General features: G+C 53.9%; 1 protein-coding gene across 3 annotated transcripts in view; it reads right to left on the bottom strand.

Annotated features, from left to right (window-relative positions):
• Nucleotides 1–16266, bottom strand: part of AP3D1 (adaptor related protein complex 3 subunit delta 1) — a 37502-nt gene extending 21236 nt beyond the window's left edge. Inside the window, exons 1-4 of one of the 3 annotated variants that reach the window (XR_010406147.1) lie at nt 15941–16266; nt 2365–2460; nt 1638–1718; nt 520–600 (exon numbers count right to left, since the gene is read on the bottom strand). Coding sequence is in view for 1 of the 3 variants with exons in the window: in XM_045863422.3 (XP_045719378.2) it covers nt 520–600; nt 1638–1718; nt 2365–2460; nt 15941–16036 (354 nt within the window). In the remaining 2 variants the exon portion in view is untranslated. Of the gene's footprint in view, nt 1–519; nt 601–1637; nt 1719–2364; nt 2461–15940 lie in introns of those variants that run through there. The other 2 variants (XM_045863422.3, XM_064574212.1) reach the window with 2 other exon arrangements.
• Nucleotides 16267–20967: the final 4701 nt, after the last annotated feature.

The following is a 20967-nucleotide window of genomic DNA, read 5'->3' as shown; positions in this document are numbered from 1 at the left end:
ATCCAACTCTTGGTTTTGGCTCAGGTCCTGATCTCAGGGTCATGAGATCGAGCCCCTAGTCGGGCTCTGTGCTCAGCACGGAGTCTGCTTGTCCCTCTCCCTCTGACCCAGTGGGCAGAAGGGCCCCCATGCGGAAGGGTGTGCACCTCAGCGAGCACTCCTGCCCGAGGGAGAAGGGCATGAGAGGAGGACAGCGGCCGGGAGCCAGCCTTCCAACACGCACAGGCACCAGTGAGGGAAGATGGAAGTCTGGCAACACTGTGGCCTCACCCGCGGCCCGAGAGCAGACAGACCCGCTACACCACCTCTCGGTGTCTTCGGACAATAGCGTGGCCGTGTTTGGAAGCCACGGGCTTACGACGGGGTCACAACAGCGAGAGCTTGCTGACCTCAGCGCTTTCTAGTCACCGCTCGCTCGGAGCACCAGAGAGGCTGACACGGAGAACATGGTGGGGACGGGGGACAGGAGGGCACCCGGTGAGGGCCCATGACAGCCACGGGTGCAGGAGGGCCGCCTACCTTGCGGATCTGGTTCGTTGTCAGCATGATGACGTCGGTCCCCTCGTGAAAGCACTGGGAAGCAGCAAGGTAGCCGATCCGCTGTGAGTCAGACATGAGGGCATCAGACACGAGACAAGGGAGCCCCCAGGCCAGGGAGCGACAGCCTGCAGCCAGCCTCGGGGCCTCCAGAAGTCATTCGAGGAGGAGGAGGAGGAACCGGCCGCAGAGCTCCGAGGATGCAGGCTTTGAAACATAAAGTTCTCGTAAGGTCGGCCACACCACCCGGTCCTCTGCGAGCACGTGTCCTGACCACCTCCTTGGCAGCCCGGAACTGCCTTTGTGACAGGGTACGGAAGCCAGCCCACGCACTAGCTCTCCTTAGCTCTCAGATCTCCCTGCCAGGCTGACGCAGACGCCTCCGTCACTCTTGCACGTGATGCTTTCATGCCCAGACCTAGCACCTCCTGCATGCTGCTTCAGCGAGGGGCCCGCGGGCAGGACGACCGTGTCCATCAGAGGGGAGCCCAAGACTGACCCAGCCAGTGACCCACAGGCGGGTGCTGGGGCCCAGGGACCTGGAGATGGTCTCGCCGCCCTGCTGGCGCGCGTTCCCGTCGGAACCTACCCCAGCCCCGGAGAACTACGCAAGGCCCTCCGGCAGGTCATGGATGTTGACAATCACTCTGCAGAGTATTTACTAAAGTGGGAGCCACGCTCACGTTACGATACCAAGTAAGGAGGTAGGCCCCAGACCACTCTCAGGCAGGGCCTCCGTGAGGTGCAGGAAAACGCTCAGAAACACTATGAGGCCCTGGGGCTGGGGGCACATGGGGACCTCCGAGTACGACGGTCAGTGCTTGCTCGTTTTGGGGGAAAGAATTACAAGTTTGTTTTAACTAGTATTACAAAATGTACAACCAACCCTATGAACCCATTTCACAGACATCCCTTAAAGTTGAAAGACAAACACCATGCAGGTTACAGTTAATAAAGAAGATGACGAACGCCAAGGTGGCATCTAAGGGCCAAGGCTCACGTCCCACACTCTGTTTTTGCAGAGCGCGGCCTCCCGCCAGGGCATGCCCTCCACCCGTGAGCAGGAGGTTCGGGTCAAACGGCAAGCTCCTCCACCTCACCTTGAACGTGAACTTGGAGGCGCTCATCACTTCTATGATGTTGAAGGCAGCCCAGCTGATGTCATAGCCCAACATCTGTAACTGTTGGAAAGACAGGCCCAGTGATTTCCACTCACACGCCAAGGCTTGAACCCCAACATTCAGCACTGTCTGAGCTGGTGGAGGAGCAAACACAGTGCACATGCCCAGTGGGGGGGCCTCGCCGAACACACACCCTGGAGGATTTTGTTTCTTCTGGCGCTAGTCCTTGCATTTAGAACCCCAGGGACGGGCTCATCACAAAGGCGGAGGGTAAGCGCCTGCAGCTGAAATGCCAGTGTCCACGAGCGCTGGTGCAGACTCCCCGCCAGTGAGAGTGAACCGGCTCCCCCTAAAAGCTCCAAGGTGATGGGATGCCCCCCGCAAGCCTTCCCCCTCCCTTCTGACCAGAGACGAGGCCAGACGAGGGGAGTCTGCCCCAGGCCAGGTGGGGTCCGCCGTGCCCTGGGCCATAGGATTATCACGACATGCCCCCCCCCGCCCCAACTCTGAGAAATTAGTCCTGCGTGCCAAGGCCAGCACCTGGAGCTAATGTTGTTGATCCCTGTTTGGCAGGTGGGTAGAAATGGGCAGTGAGTGGACAGAGGAGGGATGGAGGGATGGCTAAGCAGCCTGACCGCAGCAGGGGTGTGGGAGGGGGCGGCCCTGTGAAGGGCTGTTGCCTGAGCAAACAGTCCTTGGTACTTACGTAGGTCAGCTTGCAGACTGCATTTGCTTTTACTGCAATGTTGTCCTGCTTCAGCTCTTGCTTGATTTCATCAATGCACTGAGAGATATATTTTGCCTGAAAGGAAAAAAAAAATGAAAAATTATAAGTGCCTGACTAAAACAGTTAAGAATAATTACTGCAGAAAGAAGCCAAACACCAAAGGCCACACAGTGTGATTCTGTTTACGTGAAACATCCAGAGCAGGCCCATCCACAGACACAGGAGGTGGGTTTGTGGGTGTCAGGGGCTGGGGCTTCTTCCTGGGGTGACAGAATGTTCTAAAACGGACCATGGTGCCGGCTGCACGACTCTGTGAATGCACGACTAACTAAAAACCACCAAACGGTACTCTTTAAATAGGTGAGTTGTACGGTACGTGAACATCTAATAAAGCTGTTATTTAAAAAGGCGATTTCAGGGGCGCCTGGGTCGCTATCAGTCGGGTGATAGTCTGATTCTTGATTGCGGCTCAGGTCATGAGATCGAGCCCCATGCTGAGCTCTGCGCTCAGCAGGGAGTCTGCTTGAGATTCTCGATTCTCCCTCTCCCTCACTACCCCCCCCCCACCAGCTTGCACATATGCTCTTCCTCACACTTTTTCTCTAAAATAAATAAGTCTTTATAAAAAAGCCATTTCAGTGTGGTAAGATGCCCAGGATTCCCTCACAGTTCTCCTGGAGAAGAAAGGAGGGTGAGAGGAGCAGGTGCCTCAACATCTATTTATTCGATTTTCCCAACTTGTGTGCATAGCTCATGTTTCTTTCTTTCTTTTTAAAGATTCTATTTTTAAGCAATCTCTACACCCAACATGACTGAAATCAGGGTCCCCAAGATCAAGAGTTGCATGCTCCTCTCAGCCAGCCAGGTACCCCTAGCTCATGTTTTCTACGTGGAAAAGTTCTAAAAGTTAAAAGAATTTCAACACAAAAAGTTAAGACATGGAAATCTTCCTGATTCTCTAGTGTAGCCTTTTAACAATTTGCTCCTGAGACTTGCACAAAGCTGGGAAGCAACCCCCAGGTCCCACCACCTGGTGTCCCTGCCCACCGTCCACCTCACGGGCCCCTCTGAGGATGACGCCCAGCTAGGTGCTCAACACCGAGCCCTCCCCATCCCCAGCCGCTCCTGGAAGCCGGTCTGGGTGTCTCTGTGGCTCCTGTGGGCTTCTCTCAAGGAGCAGTGTGTCAGGGCTCACGCACGCTGCAGAAAGGGGTCCCGGCCCCACCACATGCATACAGACCACCTGGTGTTTATCTAGTTGCTGGAGGACGGACATCTGCATCTTTCCCACTTCTCCACCCTTGTGAGTTGAGCTGCAGTGTTTGTGGGAACATATGTGTTAGGATTCCCTTGGGTTTCCTCTCGAATTCAGCATGTCTACCACTCAGACAGGTTTGACCTGAAGCAGTTCTGACACATGAGGACCAGAGCCACTGATGTGCCTTCTGGGAGCAGCGAGGCACAAGGCTCCCATCACCCCTGCCCCAGAGACACACAGCCCCAAAGAGAACCCATGAGGTGAGTGGCCACTGCAGGGCTCGCAATGAGTTTGTCCAGCCAATGCCCCAGCCCCACACATGCCCAGCACTTCACAAAGCACAAGGAGCCTCCTGTCTGTCATCTGACCAATACCAACAACCGCTAGAACATCCCCAGCCGTCCACCAGGTGGCAAGATTCGATGGTTGGCCCCTGCGGCGCCATCCCAGGAGTGACCGCTTCCCAAGAGACCCGGATGGCAGGCACAGACGGCAGACTCCTGCTCTGAGTGCCCTGTACCCTGACCTCACACGCTCCGGTCACGTCCCCCCAGACCACAGCCCGTTCTGGCCTGAAACGCAGGCTCACGGGGAAAGGAGCTCTTCGAGCCATCTCTCCGCCACAGATGTTTTATGAATATTTGATGATTCGGAGCCATGGAGCAAGCGTCACTATAGCTTTCTGACAGGCTTTGAATTACTGAATCCCACTCAGGGAGCTGCACTCCCGCCTGGCGCACAGACGGCCCCTCCCGCGTCCCTGATCACGACTGTGAACAACAAAAGGGAGAGAACAAAAAGATGGTCACAGGTGTTGGAGAAACCGGCCGTCACACACAGAGGACGGGGCTGGGAGATGGCGCAGCGCCGTGGGAGACAGCCCGGCAGCTCCCGAAAGGGCAAACACAGAGTCCCGCTCCTGGGTGTACACCCGCGAACACCAAAAACAGGGATTCAAACAAAACTACCCCCTGAACGGGCAGAGTAGCATGGCTTGCGACAGCCCCAGAGAAGAAACTCAAATGTTCTGCTGCTGCTGGATCAATACAATGCGGTCTACCTGCACACAACCCTCCTCCAGACAGTCTAGGGGCCTCCCCACCCAGCTTTCAGGAGGAGCACACACAGCCCACGGCTGCTGGTGTCCAAGGGGCTCCCATCGGACCAAGCCTCCCACAAAGACAGTCTGAAAACGGTGGGAGGCACTAGAGAACAAACACAAAGGCACTGGGCCTCACGCTGATCCTGGCTTTTATCTCCAGCACCGGGTCGCCGCGGCCTTCAAGAACCAGAAAGCAGAGACTAGGGTTGACACAGCGGCTGCCAAGCGAGGAAGGAAATCCCAGACAGAGGGGGGTGGGGGATGCCCACACTCCGCACACAAACCCAGCCCAAAGCCTGGCTGACCCGGAGCCAGGAACGCACGATGCACGGTTCACTCCACACAGCCGGATAAAGCTAGAAGTGAGCACATTTCACCTGCCTCCTGCCCATGACAAGGGAGGCAGAGCTGGAGTTCCAGCCCAGACAAGCTAACTGCCCCCAAACAATACTTCCCACAGAACAGAACAGAATCTAGGGCCTCTACAACAGACCAGTCACAACATTCAGGATATGATCCGAAGTTCTTCAAAATAAGAAACAGGAAAACACTACCTAGACTCAAGAAAAAAAGACAATCATGGTGCACTGGCCCTGAGCTAGCCCCAATGATGGAATTAACACCCAAAGATTTCAGCTTCACAACTGTAACCATGATCTCACGGACCAGAAAAAAAAAATGCCCATAAAGAATAAAAAGAGGGGAAATCTCAGCAGAGAAAGTCAAGTGATATAAAACAAGCAAATGGAAAGTCTAGAATTGAAAAACAATTTCTGAAATAAAAGAGTCACTGAATGGGCTGAAGAGCAAACTGGAGATGAGAGAGAAAGTCAGCAAATTTGAAGATGGAACAATAGAAACCAGCCAGTCAGAAGGACAGAAAAGTTTCAGAAAAGATGAGCTGAGCCTCAGGGTCTGTGGAACACCATCACAAGGTGTAACATATGTGTAACTGGTGTCCGAGAAAGGTAAGGGTGGGACAGAGAATATATTTGAAAAACAAATGGCTACAGCATCCCCAAATTTGGTGAAAGACATAAATTTACAGGTTCAAGAAGCTCAGCACCCAGGAACAGAAAACGAAAATAAAACCACACCCAGACAAATCAAAGTCAAACTGCCAAAAATTGAAAATTAGGAGAAAATCTTTTTTTTTTTTTTAAGTTAATTTATTTACATAATCTCTACCCCAGTGCGGGGCTCGAACTCATGGCCCCGAGAGCAAGAGTCACATGCTCTTCCGACGGAGCCAGCCAGGCGCCCTGGGAGAAAATCCTGAAAGCAGCCAGAGGAAAAGGACGTGCTACATACAGGGGAGAAAGGATGTCGTCAGAAACCATGGAGGCCGCGTGATGGTGGGGAAACTGCTGACCTGAGTTCTCTACCAAAGACAACATCCCCCAGGGAATAAAGGTGGACACACGGAGCCCGGTGACATCCATCCCTGCACCTCAGGGCACTCACTGGGGAGGACAGATGAGCCTCACAGAAGCGGGGCTGACTTTCAGGAAGGTCCTGCGTGAACATTAGTTTTTAGGTGGAAAAGAGGCGCACGGCTCGTGGCTCCTGCAGACAGGAAAAGGGGACTCATAAGGACAGAGAAGAATCTGTCTCCTGCTCACTCAGGAGAACTTAAATATTACCTTACGCAGAGTCATGGGAAGGTAAAGGAAGGAAAGTGCAACACAGACATGACATTCATCTCTCATCCACATACAACACTGCTAACAAAAAAGCAGAGTACCTATTCTCCTTTTACAACAAGAAAACAAAATTGGTCAGGGCATGCAGACATGATCTAGATCCAGAAAATTATAATAAAAATGTAAATTAGAAAGATTTTAAAGTCTAAGGTATAAGTGACTACAAAGCATTGAGATTTATTTATTTTTTAAATTTTATTTATTTATTTAACAGAGAGAGACACAGCGAGAGAGGAAACACAAGCAGGGGGAGTGGGAGAGGGAGAAGCAGTCTTCCCGCTGAGCCAGGAGCCCGACACGGGGCTCGATCCCAGGACCCTGGGATCATGACCCGAGCCGAAGGCAGATGCTCAACGACTGAGCCACCCAGGCATCCTGCACTGACATTTATTTATTTATTTGTTTTAAATAGACTCCGTGCCCAGTGTGGAGCCCAACGTGGGGCTTGAACCCACAAGTCCCTGATGAGATCAAGACCTGGGCAGAGATCAAGAATTGGATGTTTAACAGACTGAGCCACCCAGGAGCCCTGACACGAAGGGAAGGGAAGGGAAAAGAAAAGGCGGGGGGGGGGGGGGGCGCCTGGGTGGCTCAGTCAGTTGGGCATCTGCCTTCGGCTCAGGTCACAATCCCACGGTCCTGGGTTGGAGCCCCATAGTGGGCTCCTTACTCAGCAGGGAGCCTGCTTTTTCCTTTGCCCCCCACCCCGTGTTCTTTCTTGCTCTCTGATAAATAAAATCTTAAAAAAAGAAAGAAAGTGAGAGGTACAAGCATGACTCAATTTCTCAAATACCTCAGCCTGTTCTGTGCAAATTCACACTTCAGCACAGAGCAAACCAAGGAATGGAATGCATGCCCTTTCCACATCATCTTCTTTATTAGAGAATTTAACTTAAAACAAAGGACACAAACTTCCCTTACACAGGAACTCCTCAGGTCTAATACGAAATAACCATTTCGACCCTGGCCACTTTGCAGAGTTCTCTGAAGCACTTTATTTAAATCTAACAATCAAAAGTCAAACAAAAACCCACAACAGATTCCTAGGCCCTCCCTGGACTAGTGATGTCAGGATCTCCAGGGTGAGGCCCAGAGTGGGTTTCGCAAAGCCCCGCAGTTGGTTCTGAGGAGCGCAGCTCCATCCAAGGCTGGACCCTGGACTTGTTTTTAAGAGCAATTTTAGGTTCAGAGCAAAACGGAGTGGAAGGTGGAGTTCCCCCAGACCCCCCTCTCTGTAAATGCACAGCCTCCCCCATGACCAGCATCCCCGCCAGAGCCCGATGTTTGTGACAGCTGACGGACCAACACTGGGACATTATGAACGACAAGCCGCAGGGGACACCAGGGCTCACTGTCAGTGCCGCGCACCCTGTGGGTTTGGACGAATGTCACAGGCAGCGATCCACCATCACAGCGTGGCACAGAGCAGTTCCTGGCCCTGCCGACCCTCCGTGCTCCACCCAATCACCCTCCCCCACCCCGGCCACCGCAGATCCTCGTTCCGCCTCCGCGGTTCTGCGGTTTCCAGAACGTCCTAGACCCGGAACCACACGGTGTGCGGCCTTCTCAGCCCGGCTGCTCTCACCAGGGACGTGCCGCTGAGGCTCCTCCGTGTCTCTGCCTGGCTCAATGGCTCATGTTCAGGGCTGGATGGACCAGCCCACCTACCTGCTCACCCGTTGAAGGGCATCTCACTTGCTTCATCCCTTGACATTTTCGAGAGGTTCTCTGGACTGTCCCAAACAGGCCAGTTCTGTCACCGCCCACAGTTGGCTGTGGGCCCCACCGGCTCCCCAGCTCAGGGACTTGGGAGCCCACGCCACTCACTTCATGAGCATGTGCCCCAGGAGTCCTGTGACCTCCGGGCCCCTTAGGTGGTGGAGACCACCTGAGCCTAGTGTGCATGGAATGTCCTAGTGAGAAATCTAATTAAATCAGTGTTCCAAGCCTTTCAAATTTCTCAGATCAGAAAATTTTCAAGTCATCACAACGGGACAGGGTGGGGACAATTTTGTCCACCTTCGGACAACAACCTGGTTACGGTCTGCCATCAGCATCACTTCAATACATTTTAACCCAAAAATGTAGGAACGTCAGTGAGGAAATGAAAAGATGTCCTCCTGACTATATTCAAGCGTAAGCACAGCGGAGGCTGCTGTCCTCGTTTTCACTTGGCCGTGGCTGGGCTCCTCTACGACCGAGCAAGTCTCGGCGACCCTGGACAAGCACAGACCCAAAGGCCCTACGCCAACACACACAGCCACTACAGTTCCAGCAACTGAAGAGAGGGAGGCTGGAGCAACACAGCAGCCAGAGAGCCCTACCCCCGCCCTGCCCCTCTCCCCAACTCAGCCCCCAGACCCCGTACACAGTCAGTCGTGACTTTCCTATCACCCTCCCGGCCCACGTCACCCTCGGCCCAAGGGGTGGCAAGGCCCACCTAGGGGGCGGGAACACCATTCAAAAGCCTTTGGTGCAGGGGCGCCGGGGTGGCTTAGTCCGTTAAGTGTTGACTCATGGTTTCCACTCATGATCTCAGGGTCACGGGATGGAGCCCTGAGTCGGGCTCTGTGCTCAGTGGGGAGTCTGCTTGAGATTCTCTCTCTCCCTCTGCTCCTTCCCGTGCTCAGGCGCCCCCCCCAAAATACATAAATAAAATCTTTTTTAAAATAATAAACAAAAGCCTTTGCTGCAAATACATAAAAACAGAAGCAGAGGGTCGCCTGGGTGGCTCAGACAGTTAAGCGGCTGCCTTCGGCTCAGGTCATGATCCTGGAGTCCCTGGATCGAGTCCCGCATCGGGCTCCCTGCTCGGCAGGGAGTCTGCTTCTCCCTCTGACCCTATCCCCTCTCATGTGTTCTCTCTCATTCTCTCTCTCTCAAAATAAATAAATAAAATCTTTAAAAAAAAGACCGTGTAGAGGAAAAACCACTGTGAATCATCCAGAATCCCCACGTTAGTCCACACGGGACCTGGACAGACCTGCTTCCAGTTTTGCAGACGCTCACAGGGCTTCTGCTGTGCCTGCTCTTCTGTGTCCTACAGCAGGAGCCCCTCCTCCCTGCAGCAGGTGCCACCCCCTCCCCCAGACCCGGCCGGACTGTTGGAGCTGCCCAGACAGGTCAAAGGTCCAAGTCCTTCTGCTGAAAGAACATCTGTCCTGTGGACTCCAAGCAGAGGCAGGTGGTGACCCTACACACCAGGGTCCCACCGTAGGGGACAGTGGTCCCAGCACCCACCTGTGAGCCTGGGTGCTGCCTGCCTAACAAGGATAGGATCACAACATGTGGCCCAATTTGTGGCCCACGTAAGCAGCATTGGGGAAACCAAGATGGGAGGGATGGTGAGGCAGGGAGCGCCTGCCATCTCTGTGCCCTCCACAGTCCCCGGGCAAAGCAGGGGAGGGGTCCATGGCTTGGGGGTGGGGGAGGAAGCCCATAGGCAAGCCTCAGACCTCCTACCCTTCAACCTCCCACCCCCACTCCCTAACCAGCAGATCTCCTAGAGCAGAGGGGTGTGTGCGTGCGGGGGGGTGAGCGTGCCCCCAGGGGTGCTCCTGGCATCGAGTGCCCAGGGTGGCCCCCACAGTACTGAGGTAAGAGCTGGCTTCCAGCGTACCTAGGTCACCCTGCCCTCCTCCTACCACCGCTCCCGGGGGCTCCAAACTGTAGTGCACACCAGAACCACGTGGAGGCTGGTTCGAATGCAGACACAACCCCAACGCCAGCCTTGGTCCTCCCAGCCGCCCCACCCACAGCCTGGCTACACACCATGCCTCCGGCCTAGAGCAGGCCCTTTACAAAGCCCCTACAAATGGGCAGCCACACAAACAGGAAAAGCGACAAATGCCCCTAAGAGGCAATGTCACAAGGAATGCAAAGGGCCACACACTGAGGAAAGCACACCTAGCCATGTTCTCAGTCAGGGAAGTGAGACTGCCGTCTGTCCTGCCCATTCCAGATGCACTCCAGAGCACTCACCGCCTGCTGCTGGGACCTGTGCGGGGAAAAGCGCTCCGGCAGGTGGGCAGCGCCCCCCAGCAGCTGGACAGCAATCCCACCCCAGAGAGTCGTTCATAAAAGGCCCCAGACTGGAAACCACCCAGATGTCCAGAACAGCCAAACAGGTAAATAAAGTGCTGCAGACAGAGCACCAGGTTACCCTAACCCTGCAGCAGCGAGCACCAGGAAGGAGCCGGACCCAGAGAATTATGTTTTAGGCAACAGTCTGCCAGACCGTGTAGAGACACAAATTTCAGTGATAAATTATAAGCAAAGCAAGGAAATTACGCTCAGAGAACTTAAACTAATTATATATATATATTTTTTTAAAGATTTATTTACTAATTTATTTGTCAGAAAGAGAGAGAGAACAAGCAGGGGGAGTAGCAGGCAGAGGGAGGGGGAGAAGCAGGCTCCCCGCCGAGCAAGGAACCCGACGCAGGACTCGATCCCAGGGCCCTGGGATCATGACCTGAGCCGAAGGCAGACGCTTAACCACCTGAGCCACCCAGGCATCCCAAGCTAATTATATTAATTAAACTACATATGACAGGGACGCCTGGGTGGCTCAGTGGGTTAAGGCTCTGCCTTTGGCTCAGGTCCTGGGATCCAGTCCCGCATCGGCCTCCTCGCTCAGCGGGGAGGCTGCTTCTCCCTCTGCCTGCCACTCCCCCTGCTTGTGTGCGTGGCGCTCCCTCTCTCTGGCAGATAGATAAAAATTTCAAAAAATAAAATAAAATAAAATAAACTACATAACATCCTATGCACCACAACTTCACAATGAATAAGGATTAGGAAAGAAGCAAATCTAGAAAACGCTATGCATGTCTGTCTGGGACCAGTTTTCCTTGGCTCCCATGCCTGGGAGGGATGCCGGCAGGCTCAGCGCTCGGTCTCTCGAGACTGCCCCCCACCTCTGACCCCGGCCCCCAGCCCAGGAATGGCTGTCACCAGTGCTCTGACCCACCAGCTGTGAACTGCAGTTCACATGACCCCCTCCTCTCAGGTTCGATTAATATGCCAAAGCAGCTCAGAGATCTCGGGAGAGCACCTGTTCACCTTTAGCAGTTGAGTACAGAATAAAGGGCATGGCAGACAATATGATCAACAGCCAGATGAGGAAGTACACAGGGAGGCGTCCAGAACGGTCCCAAGCGTAGGGGCTCCCGTCCTTGTGGAGTTGCTTTGCACCCTGCCATCCTCCCAACACACGATCCTTTCGCCAAGACTCTCCCCCAACCCCGCAGTTTAGGGATGTGCCTGACAGATCATTAATTCCATCCCTAGCCCTCTCCCCTCCCCCAAAGATGGGGGTGGGGCTGAAAGTTCCAAGCTTCTAATCATGGTCTCTCTGGTGCCTCGCTCCCATCCAGGAGCCAGGTCATCTCATTAGAATGAAACACTTCTGTTGCCCAGGAAATGCCAACAGATCTAGGAGCTCAGGGTCAGGAACTGGGGGCAGAGAACAAATACGTAAACAAGGATGTTCCTAATACCTTTACTGTTTAGGAAATGACAAAGACTTTAGGAGCTCTGTGCCTAGAGCGAGGGACAAAGACCAAAATATGTATTTCTCAAATCACAATATCACAGGGTCCAACAACATGGTGACAATGTAGGAGACACAGGGTGCATGGATGAAGGGAAGAGCATTAGGGAATTTGGGGAGATTTTTATCAATGTGGGTCAGCGGTTCCCCTGGGCAATGTCTGGGGATGTCTGTGGTTATCACGATGAGATGCTCCTGGCAGCGAGTGGGTGGGGCCAGGGATGCTGCTCAGCTCCCACAGTGCCAGGGACAGACCCCACCCCCAAAATGATCCAGTCCTGAATGTCAGCAATGCCGAGGGGAGAGACCCTGATTTAGGGTAATGACCCGTGTTATTAAAGAAAAAAAATAACTCAGTTCAAATTTAGTATCGGATTCTCCTCAGAAGTTGTTAAAATAAAAGGAACCTCTCACAAACAGCCACAAAGCCCTGAGTGCCTGACCCAGGCCAGACATGACCTGCGCTTCAGTAACCGTCCCTGGAGCGGACTCCGGTCCCGCGTGCGCCTCCACGGCCTGACAGGCCCCACCACCAACCTCCTGGGTTGAGCCTCAGGAAACTGCGATTTTTGAGATCAGAAACAACAGAGTATCAGCAATTCCATACAGTTCAATCTTAATCCCAGATTACATGTCATTTCAAAATACTACTCTACGCAAACTGAATGAAGTTCTGAAACACCAGTTAAATGGGCTGGAAGTGTTTATAGCCAAGCAAATCCAAGTGGACATTATTCAGATACTAGTAGATCCACTCAGGGCCCGTGCCTAAGGAAGTGAAGCCACTTAAATGCTGGGAAATAAACTAGGGCACATCCAGACCAGGGAGTGGGACATGTTAAAGATCCGTGGGAGGTCTTCAAATGCTGTACCCTGGAAAGCAGTAAGGACCACTACACTAACCGGCCAGGTGCAGAACAGAATCTTTTCTAAGTAAAGTCTATGCCCAACATGAGGCCTGAACTCATAACCCCGAGATCAAGAGTCGCAGGCTCCACGGACTGAGCCGGCTGGGAACCCCAGGATGCAGAACAGAATCTTAACAGACACTCAGAATCGCCCACGATTTCTATGCACAGAAAAAACACTCAAAGCATATACTCCAAACTGACTTACAGGGAGGGAGCTTTTCCCTTTTTCTTTAATATAAACACCGAGCAGGGGCACCTGGGTGACTCAGTCAACTGCCTGCCTTCGACTCAGGTCATGATCCCAGGGTGCTGGGATGGAATCCAGCATCGGGCTCCCCACTGAGCGGGGGAGTCTGCTTCTCCCTCTCCCTTCACTCCACTCATGCTCTTTCTCACTCTCAAATAAATAATTAAAATCTTAAAAAAAAAAGGTGGGGGGAACGCCTGGGTGGCTCAGTCGGTTGGGCATCTGCCTTCAGCTCCGGTCATGATCCCAGTGTCCTAGGATCGAGCCCCACGTAGGGCTCTCTGCTCGGAGGAAGCCTGCTTCTCCCTCTCCCTGCTGCTCCCCCTGCTTACACTCTTTGTGTCAAATAAATAAAATCTTAAAAAAAAAAATCTCTTAAAAAACAAACCACCCAACATATTTTTAAAACTATGGGTATGACTCTACAGCTTAAAAAGACTGAAAAAACAGCTTTCTCCCAAATATGAAGAGGACTCAGAAGAATAAATTTAGAAGTCATTTGGGTATTTCCCCCTGATCATATCCAAAGTTCAGAAGCAAGGAATTCGTAAGTGGAGTTCCCCCTACCTGTCAACATTGTTTGTGCTCTATCTTAAGGATACCTTAAGGATTAAAAATAAACTCAAGCACTCTAGAAACGTATGAATTAGACCAGTTTTTCAAACTTTTTGGACTCATTTTAAGAAATATGTTTCCACAGTAACCCAATATGCACGCATGCACGCAGCTGAAATAAGTTTCAATAACCAGCAGTTACTCTGCGTGCATGAGGGACTGGGATTTTCTAGTTTCTTCTTTAACATAACCCATTAAATTGAATTCACAACCCACTAAGGGGTTGCAGGCTGAGATTTGGAAGAACCAAGCAGACAGCTTCGTGGGGTGGTCTGGTGCTCGCTCACAGAAGCCCACATTCCAGCACCGCTGTATCCTCAGAAGTGCACAGTGAGGTGGGGAGGTGGCTGTCACCCCCACCGTATAGGGGAGGCTCTCCCCATCTCACCCAGTCAAATAGGCCCAAGAGCCTGGACGCAGGTCTCCCAGCATCACACAACACGAGTAAGTTCCTGTGAATCATGCTGCGTTTCCACGTGGCTTTCAAGGCCCCTTTGAGCCTATTTGTAGGATGCCACACAGAAGTTTTAAGCTAAAATCCACTATAAGCAGTACACCCTGAGGGCACCAGAGCTGCAGAAAACGCATGTCCTTGCTGGGGTGCAGTGGGTAGAAGGGAAGGGCCTACCGGAGCCAGAGTGGGGAACTAGAAGAGCAGCAAGTCATGTGCTGCGTGTGTAGGGGCGTAAGAACGTCTGGGGTCAGAACGGGGGCCTCAGTAACCAGCCTCCAGATCACCACGATCTTCTGGTGAGGAGGCCACGGCACCAAGACGTCGCGGCCTCTGAGAACCGCCCACAGGTCAAGGGCAGGACCCACACAGAACCCTGGCCGTGATGACTTCCGACAGCAGCCTCCTCCACCACCGACACGCCCGTTAAAAGGGCCCCAAGGGCGGAGATGGTGCCGGTGAGTCTCAGTGAGTCAGGTACGGCCGGGGCAACGGCCAGGGACAGTGGGCATCCCCCTGAACGCGAGCTGCCCTACGTGGAGTGGCCAGGGTCCCCCCGGAATCCCAGAACAGGCTGCTCACTAGCAGCCACTAACAGACGGAACCCTCAGGAGCTCAGCCAGGGCGCGCAAGAGCCCTGGGGGTGTGAACCTGGCCACTCTGGGTAAGCTCAGTCCCGCGCAACCGCCTGCTCCTTTCTCCAAGCCAAAGGCACTGGGGTCCAGGACTGAGACGCACAGCGTAACCACCACCGCCCCAGGCAGAACCCAGGCGCAGCGGGGGAGGAAGGAAGGAGGGGTGGAAACGACCTAAAATAACCCCACCACTTTGGGGAGGTCACGCCCATTCCGAAGACGCGCCCCGGCGCGGCAGGAACTCAGGCCCAGCGGACGGACCTGGGCTGCGGGTGCCCCCGACACATTCGCGGACTTCTCTGCACCTCGCAGCCGACGCGGCCGCTTCTCCCGCCGCCGTCGCGAGCAGGGCGGGGGAGCCCGGCGCCGGGGCCGGGGCCGGCTCCCCAGGGCGCCGCTCGCTCCCGACCCCTCGTGGGTGCGTGGGCCCCAGGAAGCCAGCGGCCCGACGGCCACTAGCTGTCCCCATTCCTCTCGGATCTAGGTCACGGGCTGGGGGGAGGGGCGGGGAAGGAAGCGGCGCCCGCGGTTACGACTCTGCTTCTGGAAAGCCCTCCCCTCGCCCTGCCTTTAGGGTTTCTAGCTGGACGCGGCTTCCGTGCTCGAATCCGGGCTCCCGCTGCCTGCCCCCTCCCTGGGAGGGGCGGCCCACCTTCCCGGGGACACGGGCCCCAGGCGGCGGCCTGGACGCGCCCTAGCGGGGCGGCCCACGGAGAGCGAAGTCCCCCGCGCAGGAGTGCAGAGCCCCGGACAGGTCTCCTCCGCGGACACCGGCGGGACGGAGGCGGGCGGGCGTCCCGGCCCCGGCGGGGAAGCGGAAGCCTCGGGGGCCCCCGGGTGATCGACACACACGGGGGGCTCGGGGGCCCCCAGGTGATCCGACACACACGGGGGGCGAGGGGGGCAAGGCGGGCTCGGGTCCCGGGGGCAAGGCGGGCTCAGCGTACCGGGGGTACCCTGAGGCTCGGGCAGAAGGTGGGCGGGGGTGGCTCGAGCCGGGGGCGGGGCTTCGGGGCCGCGCCGGAGGCCGGAGTCGGGCGCAGGGCGGTCCCGGGGCCGAGGTCGGGCAGAGCCGGGCTCACCTCGTCCTCTTTGTGGTTGCGGATGCCGCGCACCAGGTCCTGCAGGTTCTTGTCGAACATGCGGTCGATGCTGCCCTTGACCATCTTGAGGGCCATCGCGGCGGCCGCCGCCGGGCTCGAGCCCCGAGAGGCCCGCGGCGGGGCACCGAGCGGGGGCCCGGGGGCCGCGCTTGCCGCGCGCGGAGCGCTGCGCCGCCGGCTGCCGCGGCGGGGCGTGCTCCCAGGCCAGGTCGGCGGCTGTCCGCGGGGCGGCGGCGGCTGCGACCTGCCCCGCAGGCCGCGCTCGCACTCCCGCTCCGCTCAGGCTCCGCGCCGCGCCGCTCGCAAATGGCGGACAAGATGGCGGCGGGTCAGCTGACGACGCGCGCTCCGGCTCGGCGGCCCGCCCCGGAAGCCCCGCCTCCCGGGGAAGCCCCGCCCCGCCCCCTCCGGGCCCCCGCGTTTCCCTGGCGACGCCGGCCGCCCAATGGAAACGCGGACAACGCCCTCGCCGTCCGCTCAGCCGCGCCCCTCGGCGCGGGGCTTTCCCCTCTCACTGGCCAGGACCTCCATGACTCCACCCACTTCCTCACTTCGGGTCCCAGCCACGCCCCCGGGGGCGGGCCTTCCCTGCCCCGCCCCTAACGAAGTGACAGCTGTGGGTGGGGTCTGCTGTGGGCGGGGCTCCCACGTGGAGCTTCCCAGGCGAGTTCCTGGGGAGGAATCCCGCTCCGCCTTTTCCGAGTCGCCACGCTGACACTGCTCGGGAGTTTCCACCGCGGGCGCTGCGGTGAGCGGATGCGGGGTCCCCTGCGGGCCTCACACACAAAACCCTGGGATACGGGCAGGACAGGAATTAGCATGCCCACATGGAGGAACGGAGGCCCGGAGCTGGAACTGCGGCGCGGTCTCCATTCCACAGACGGCAGTGGGGGCCTGCTGGGCGCCAGGCACGTCGGGGCGCGGGCTGCAGGCAGTGGGGGACGCGTGGCGCCCTCCGCGGGCACCGCCGCGAGAGGGAAGACGCAACCGCAACCGGGATGAGCTGGAGGCGGTATGCACGTCTGAGCGAGGACTGCCATCCGCGATGAAGTCGAGCAGAAGAAGGCAGAACCAAACGGAACTTCCAGCAAATCGTGGAGAGAAGACCAACCCGGTTCAAGCCCGGCAAAAGGCGAACATGCACTTCACAAAGAAAACACCCCCGTGGCCAAGAGATATAAAGGGAAAGGCAGGGAGATGCCCATTTAAACGACAGCGAGACGCCTCCCTGCCTCTATGAGGGTGGCTGAAATGAGAAAGTGTGACGACACCAAGTGTCGGTCGGGATGATGTGGAGCGATTAGAATTCTCCTTTTGGGGGCGCCTGGGTGGCTCAGATGGTTGGGCGTCTGCCTTCGGCTCGGGTCGTGGTTCCGGGGTCCTGGGATCGAGCCCCGCGTCGGGCTTTCTGCTCGGTGGGGAGCCTGCTTCTCCCTCTCCCTCTGTCTCCTCCCTGCTCATGCTCTCTCTCTCTCTCTGTATCTGTGTCTCAAATGAATAGATAAAATCTTTAAAAAAAAAAAAAAAAAAAGAATTCTCCTTTTGCTCTCCAGGTAGCGATACACAACTACACGGCTACACTGGAAGTCCGGCTGGCTGTATGCTGTGGGGCGGTCTGTTTCTTTGTTTTTTGTTTTTTATTTTTCTTAAGATTTTATTTATTTATTTGACAGAGAGAGACACAGCGAGAGAGGGAACACAAGCAGGGGGAGTGAGAGAGGGAGAAGCAGGCCTCCCGCGGAGCAGGGAGCCCGATGCGGGGCTCGATCCCAGGACCCCGGGATCATGACCTGAGCCGAAGGCAGACGCTTGACGACTGAGCCACCCAGGCGCCCCACTTTGTTTTTTTAAAGTAAACTCTACCCCCAATGTGGGACACGAACTCGTGAGCCCAAGGTCAAAATTCGCATGCTCAGGGGCGCCTGGGTGGCTCAGTCGTTAAGCGTCTGCCTTCGGCTCGGGTCAGGGTCCCAGGGTCCTGGGATCGAGCCCCGCATCGGGCTCCCTGCTCCGCGGGAAGCCTGCTTCTCCCTCTCCCACTCCCCCTGCTTGTGTTCCCTCTCTCGCTGTGTCTCTCTCTGTCAAATAAATTTTAAAAATCTTAAAAAAAAATCGCATGCTCTACCGACTGAGCCAGTCAGACACTCCTGGCTGCATTCTTTCTTTCTCTCTCTCTCTCCTGACAAATAAATAAATAAAACAATGAGACACAGCCAGAGAGGGAACACAAGCAGGGGGAGTGGGAGAGGGAGAAGCAGGCTTCCCGCCGAGCAGGAGCAGGTGCCCCTAAATAAAATCTTTTTAAAGAAAGGATTAGGTGACTCATTATAGGTTACAGAACTGTACAGAGGAGAGCTGGAGACTGGATGGATAAGGTCTGGCATATCCATGCAATAGATCCCTGACCAGCTGATAAAAAGGCTGTAGTGGGTAACTGCTGTGGGAATTGTCCTCCCACCCTAAACAGCTGGAGAACTGGACAAAACCTATGAAACAATGGGCTTCAGACAGCTTACGATAGGCAGTGCAGGACTACGACCCCTGAGAGAAGGGAAAAAAACAAGAGGAGCTCTACTGTTGCTCCTGGACTCTGCCTGTAGGTGAGATCCAGGCTGTGGTTGGGGGAGGGGGGGACCGCAAACACAACACAATGGTTTCACAAAGTGAGGAGACAAAGATGGGAGATGAGTGAGGTCGGGGTGGCTAGAATTCTCAGGGCAATGTACCAGACAGCAGGGAACTGTCTTGAGAAAAAGCTCATAAATTTTCACAGGGGCCCACACGAGTCTTTGGAGGACTATCACTGCACATGGTGAAGCTTCACCAGGTCAGGCAAAAAACAATGGCTGAGAAACAGGGGGAATACAAATAAACTTCTAGTCCAAAAAAGTACGGTGTGAAAAATGCTTACTGCATGGAGTTAGCAATAGAGTAGACATTGGGGAAGAAATGATTAGTGAAGTTAAAGATTTTAAAATAAAAACTATCTAAAATGAGGGGAGCCTGGGTGGCTCAGTCGTTAAGCGTCTGCCTTCGGCTCAGGTCATGATCCCAGGGTCCTGGGATCGAGCCCCGTCAAATCTTTAAAAAGAAAAAAACAAAACAAAACAAAAATCTATCTAAAATGAAACACATGGAGGACAAAAATGCTTTCAAGATGAACAGAACCTCAGTGATCTGCAAGATAATATCAGGTAATCTAACATACATATAATTGGAGTCCTAGAAAAGAAGGAAAAAAGCACACCCAGGCACATTATAATTAAAGTATCAGAGGAGTGCCTGGCTGGCTTAGGCAGGGGAGTGAGTGACTCTTTTTTTTTTTTTTTTTTAAGATTTTATTTATTTGACAGAGAGAGACACAGCGAAAGAGGGAACACAAGCAGGGGGAGAGGGAGAGGGAGAAGCAGGCTTCCCGCCGAGCAGGGAGCCCGATGCGGGACTCGATCCCAGGACCCTGGGATCATGACCCGAGCCGAAGGCAGACGCTCAACGACTGAGCCACCCAGGCGCCCCGGGAGTGAGTGACTCTTGATCTCAGGGTCATGGGTTCGAGCCCCATGTGGGGCAAGGAGATTACCTTAAAGAAATAAAAATAGGGCGCCTGGGTAGCTCAGTTAGTTAAAGCGTCTGCCTTCGGCTTATGTCATGATCTCAGGGTCCTGGGATCCAGTCCTGCATTGGGGTCCCTGCTCAGTGGGGAGTCTGCTTCTCCCTCTGCCTCTGCTGTTCCCCCTGTCTGTACTCTCTCTCTCTCTGACAAATAAATAAAAAAAATATTTTTAAAAAAGATTTATTATAAACTTATAGTAATTGAAACAATAAGAAGACAAAAGAGAGTCCAAAGAGTAGATTCATGCTTATATTGTGAATTGATTTACAACAAAACTGCCAAATAACTCAATGGGGGAGAGAATAGCCTTTCAAGCAAATGGTGCTGTAACACCTGAATATCAAAATAGAAAAAAAAGTTGTCCTTACTTTTTTTTTTTTTTAAGATTTTTTAAAAGTAGTCTCTACACCCAGCATGGGGCTTGAACTCATGACCGTGAGATTAGGAGTTGCATGCTCTACTGACTAAGCCAGCCAGCCACCCCGTCCTTACTCTTAATATACATACACAAATATAATTGAGAATAGATCATAGACCTAAATATAAAGGCTAAAAGTTTAAAACTTCTGGAGGAAAACATAGGAGAAAGTTTTTATGACTTTTGTTAGGAACAGATTTTTTTTTTTTGATAGGATACAAAAACCATGAACCATTTTTTTGAAAGCAATAAGACAGACTTTACCAAAATTAAAAAAAAAATGCTCTTCAAGCAAATGTTTAAAAAATGATAAGGCAAGGGGCCCCTGGGTGGCTCAGTCGTTAAGCGTCTGCCTTCGGCTCAGGTCATGGTCCCAGGGTCCTGGGATCGAGCCCCGCATTGGGCTCCTGCTCGGCGGGAAGCCTGCTTCTCCCTCTCTCACTCCCCCTGCTTGTGGAAAGCCTGCTTCTCCCTCTCCCACTCCCCCTGCTTGTGTTCCCTCTCTCACTGTGTCTCTCTCTGTCAAATAAATAAAATCTATAAAAAAAAATGATAATGCAAGCACCAACTGGAGAAAGTACTCACAATACATATATGTGACAAATAAAAAGAAAATACTAAGAAACAATAGGAAAATAAGCCAACCAATTTCTTAAATAGGTAAGTAGATTCCAACAGCAGATACTTTACCAAAGAAGATTATGGATCTCCAATAAGCACATGAAAAGATAGTTGCCATAATTAGTCATTAAGGAAATGCTCCCCAATGGGATATCACAATATATCTATTAGAAAGATTAAATTTAAAGGTCTGTTAACACCAAGTATTGGCAAAGATGCACAGCAATTGGAACTTATATGCATGACTGGAGTAAACACAAAATGGCACGACCACTTTGGAAAATGGTTTAGCAGTTTCTTACAAAGTTAAAGGTACATTTACCATGTGTGCCAGCAATCCCACTCTTGGGTATT

This window comes from Mirounga angustirostris, unplaced genomic scaffold (assembly GCF_029215605.1).
Source record: "Mirounga angustirostris isolate CCGP_5_RB_7025 unplaced genomic scaffold, mMirAng1.0.hap1 SCAF_1, whole genome shotgun sequence".
In the NCBI taxonomy this organism is placed as follows: domain Eukaryota; kingdom Metazoa; phylum Chordata; class Mammalia; order Carnivora; family Phocidae; genus Mirounga; species Mirounga angustirostris.
The sequence above is the reverse complement of the archived record's forward strand: the minus strand, read 5'-3'. Positions and strand labels throughout refer to the sequence as shown.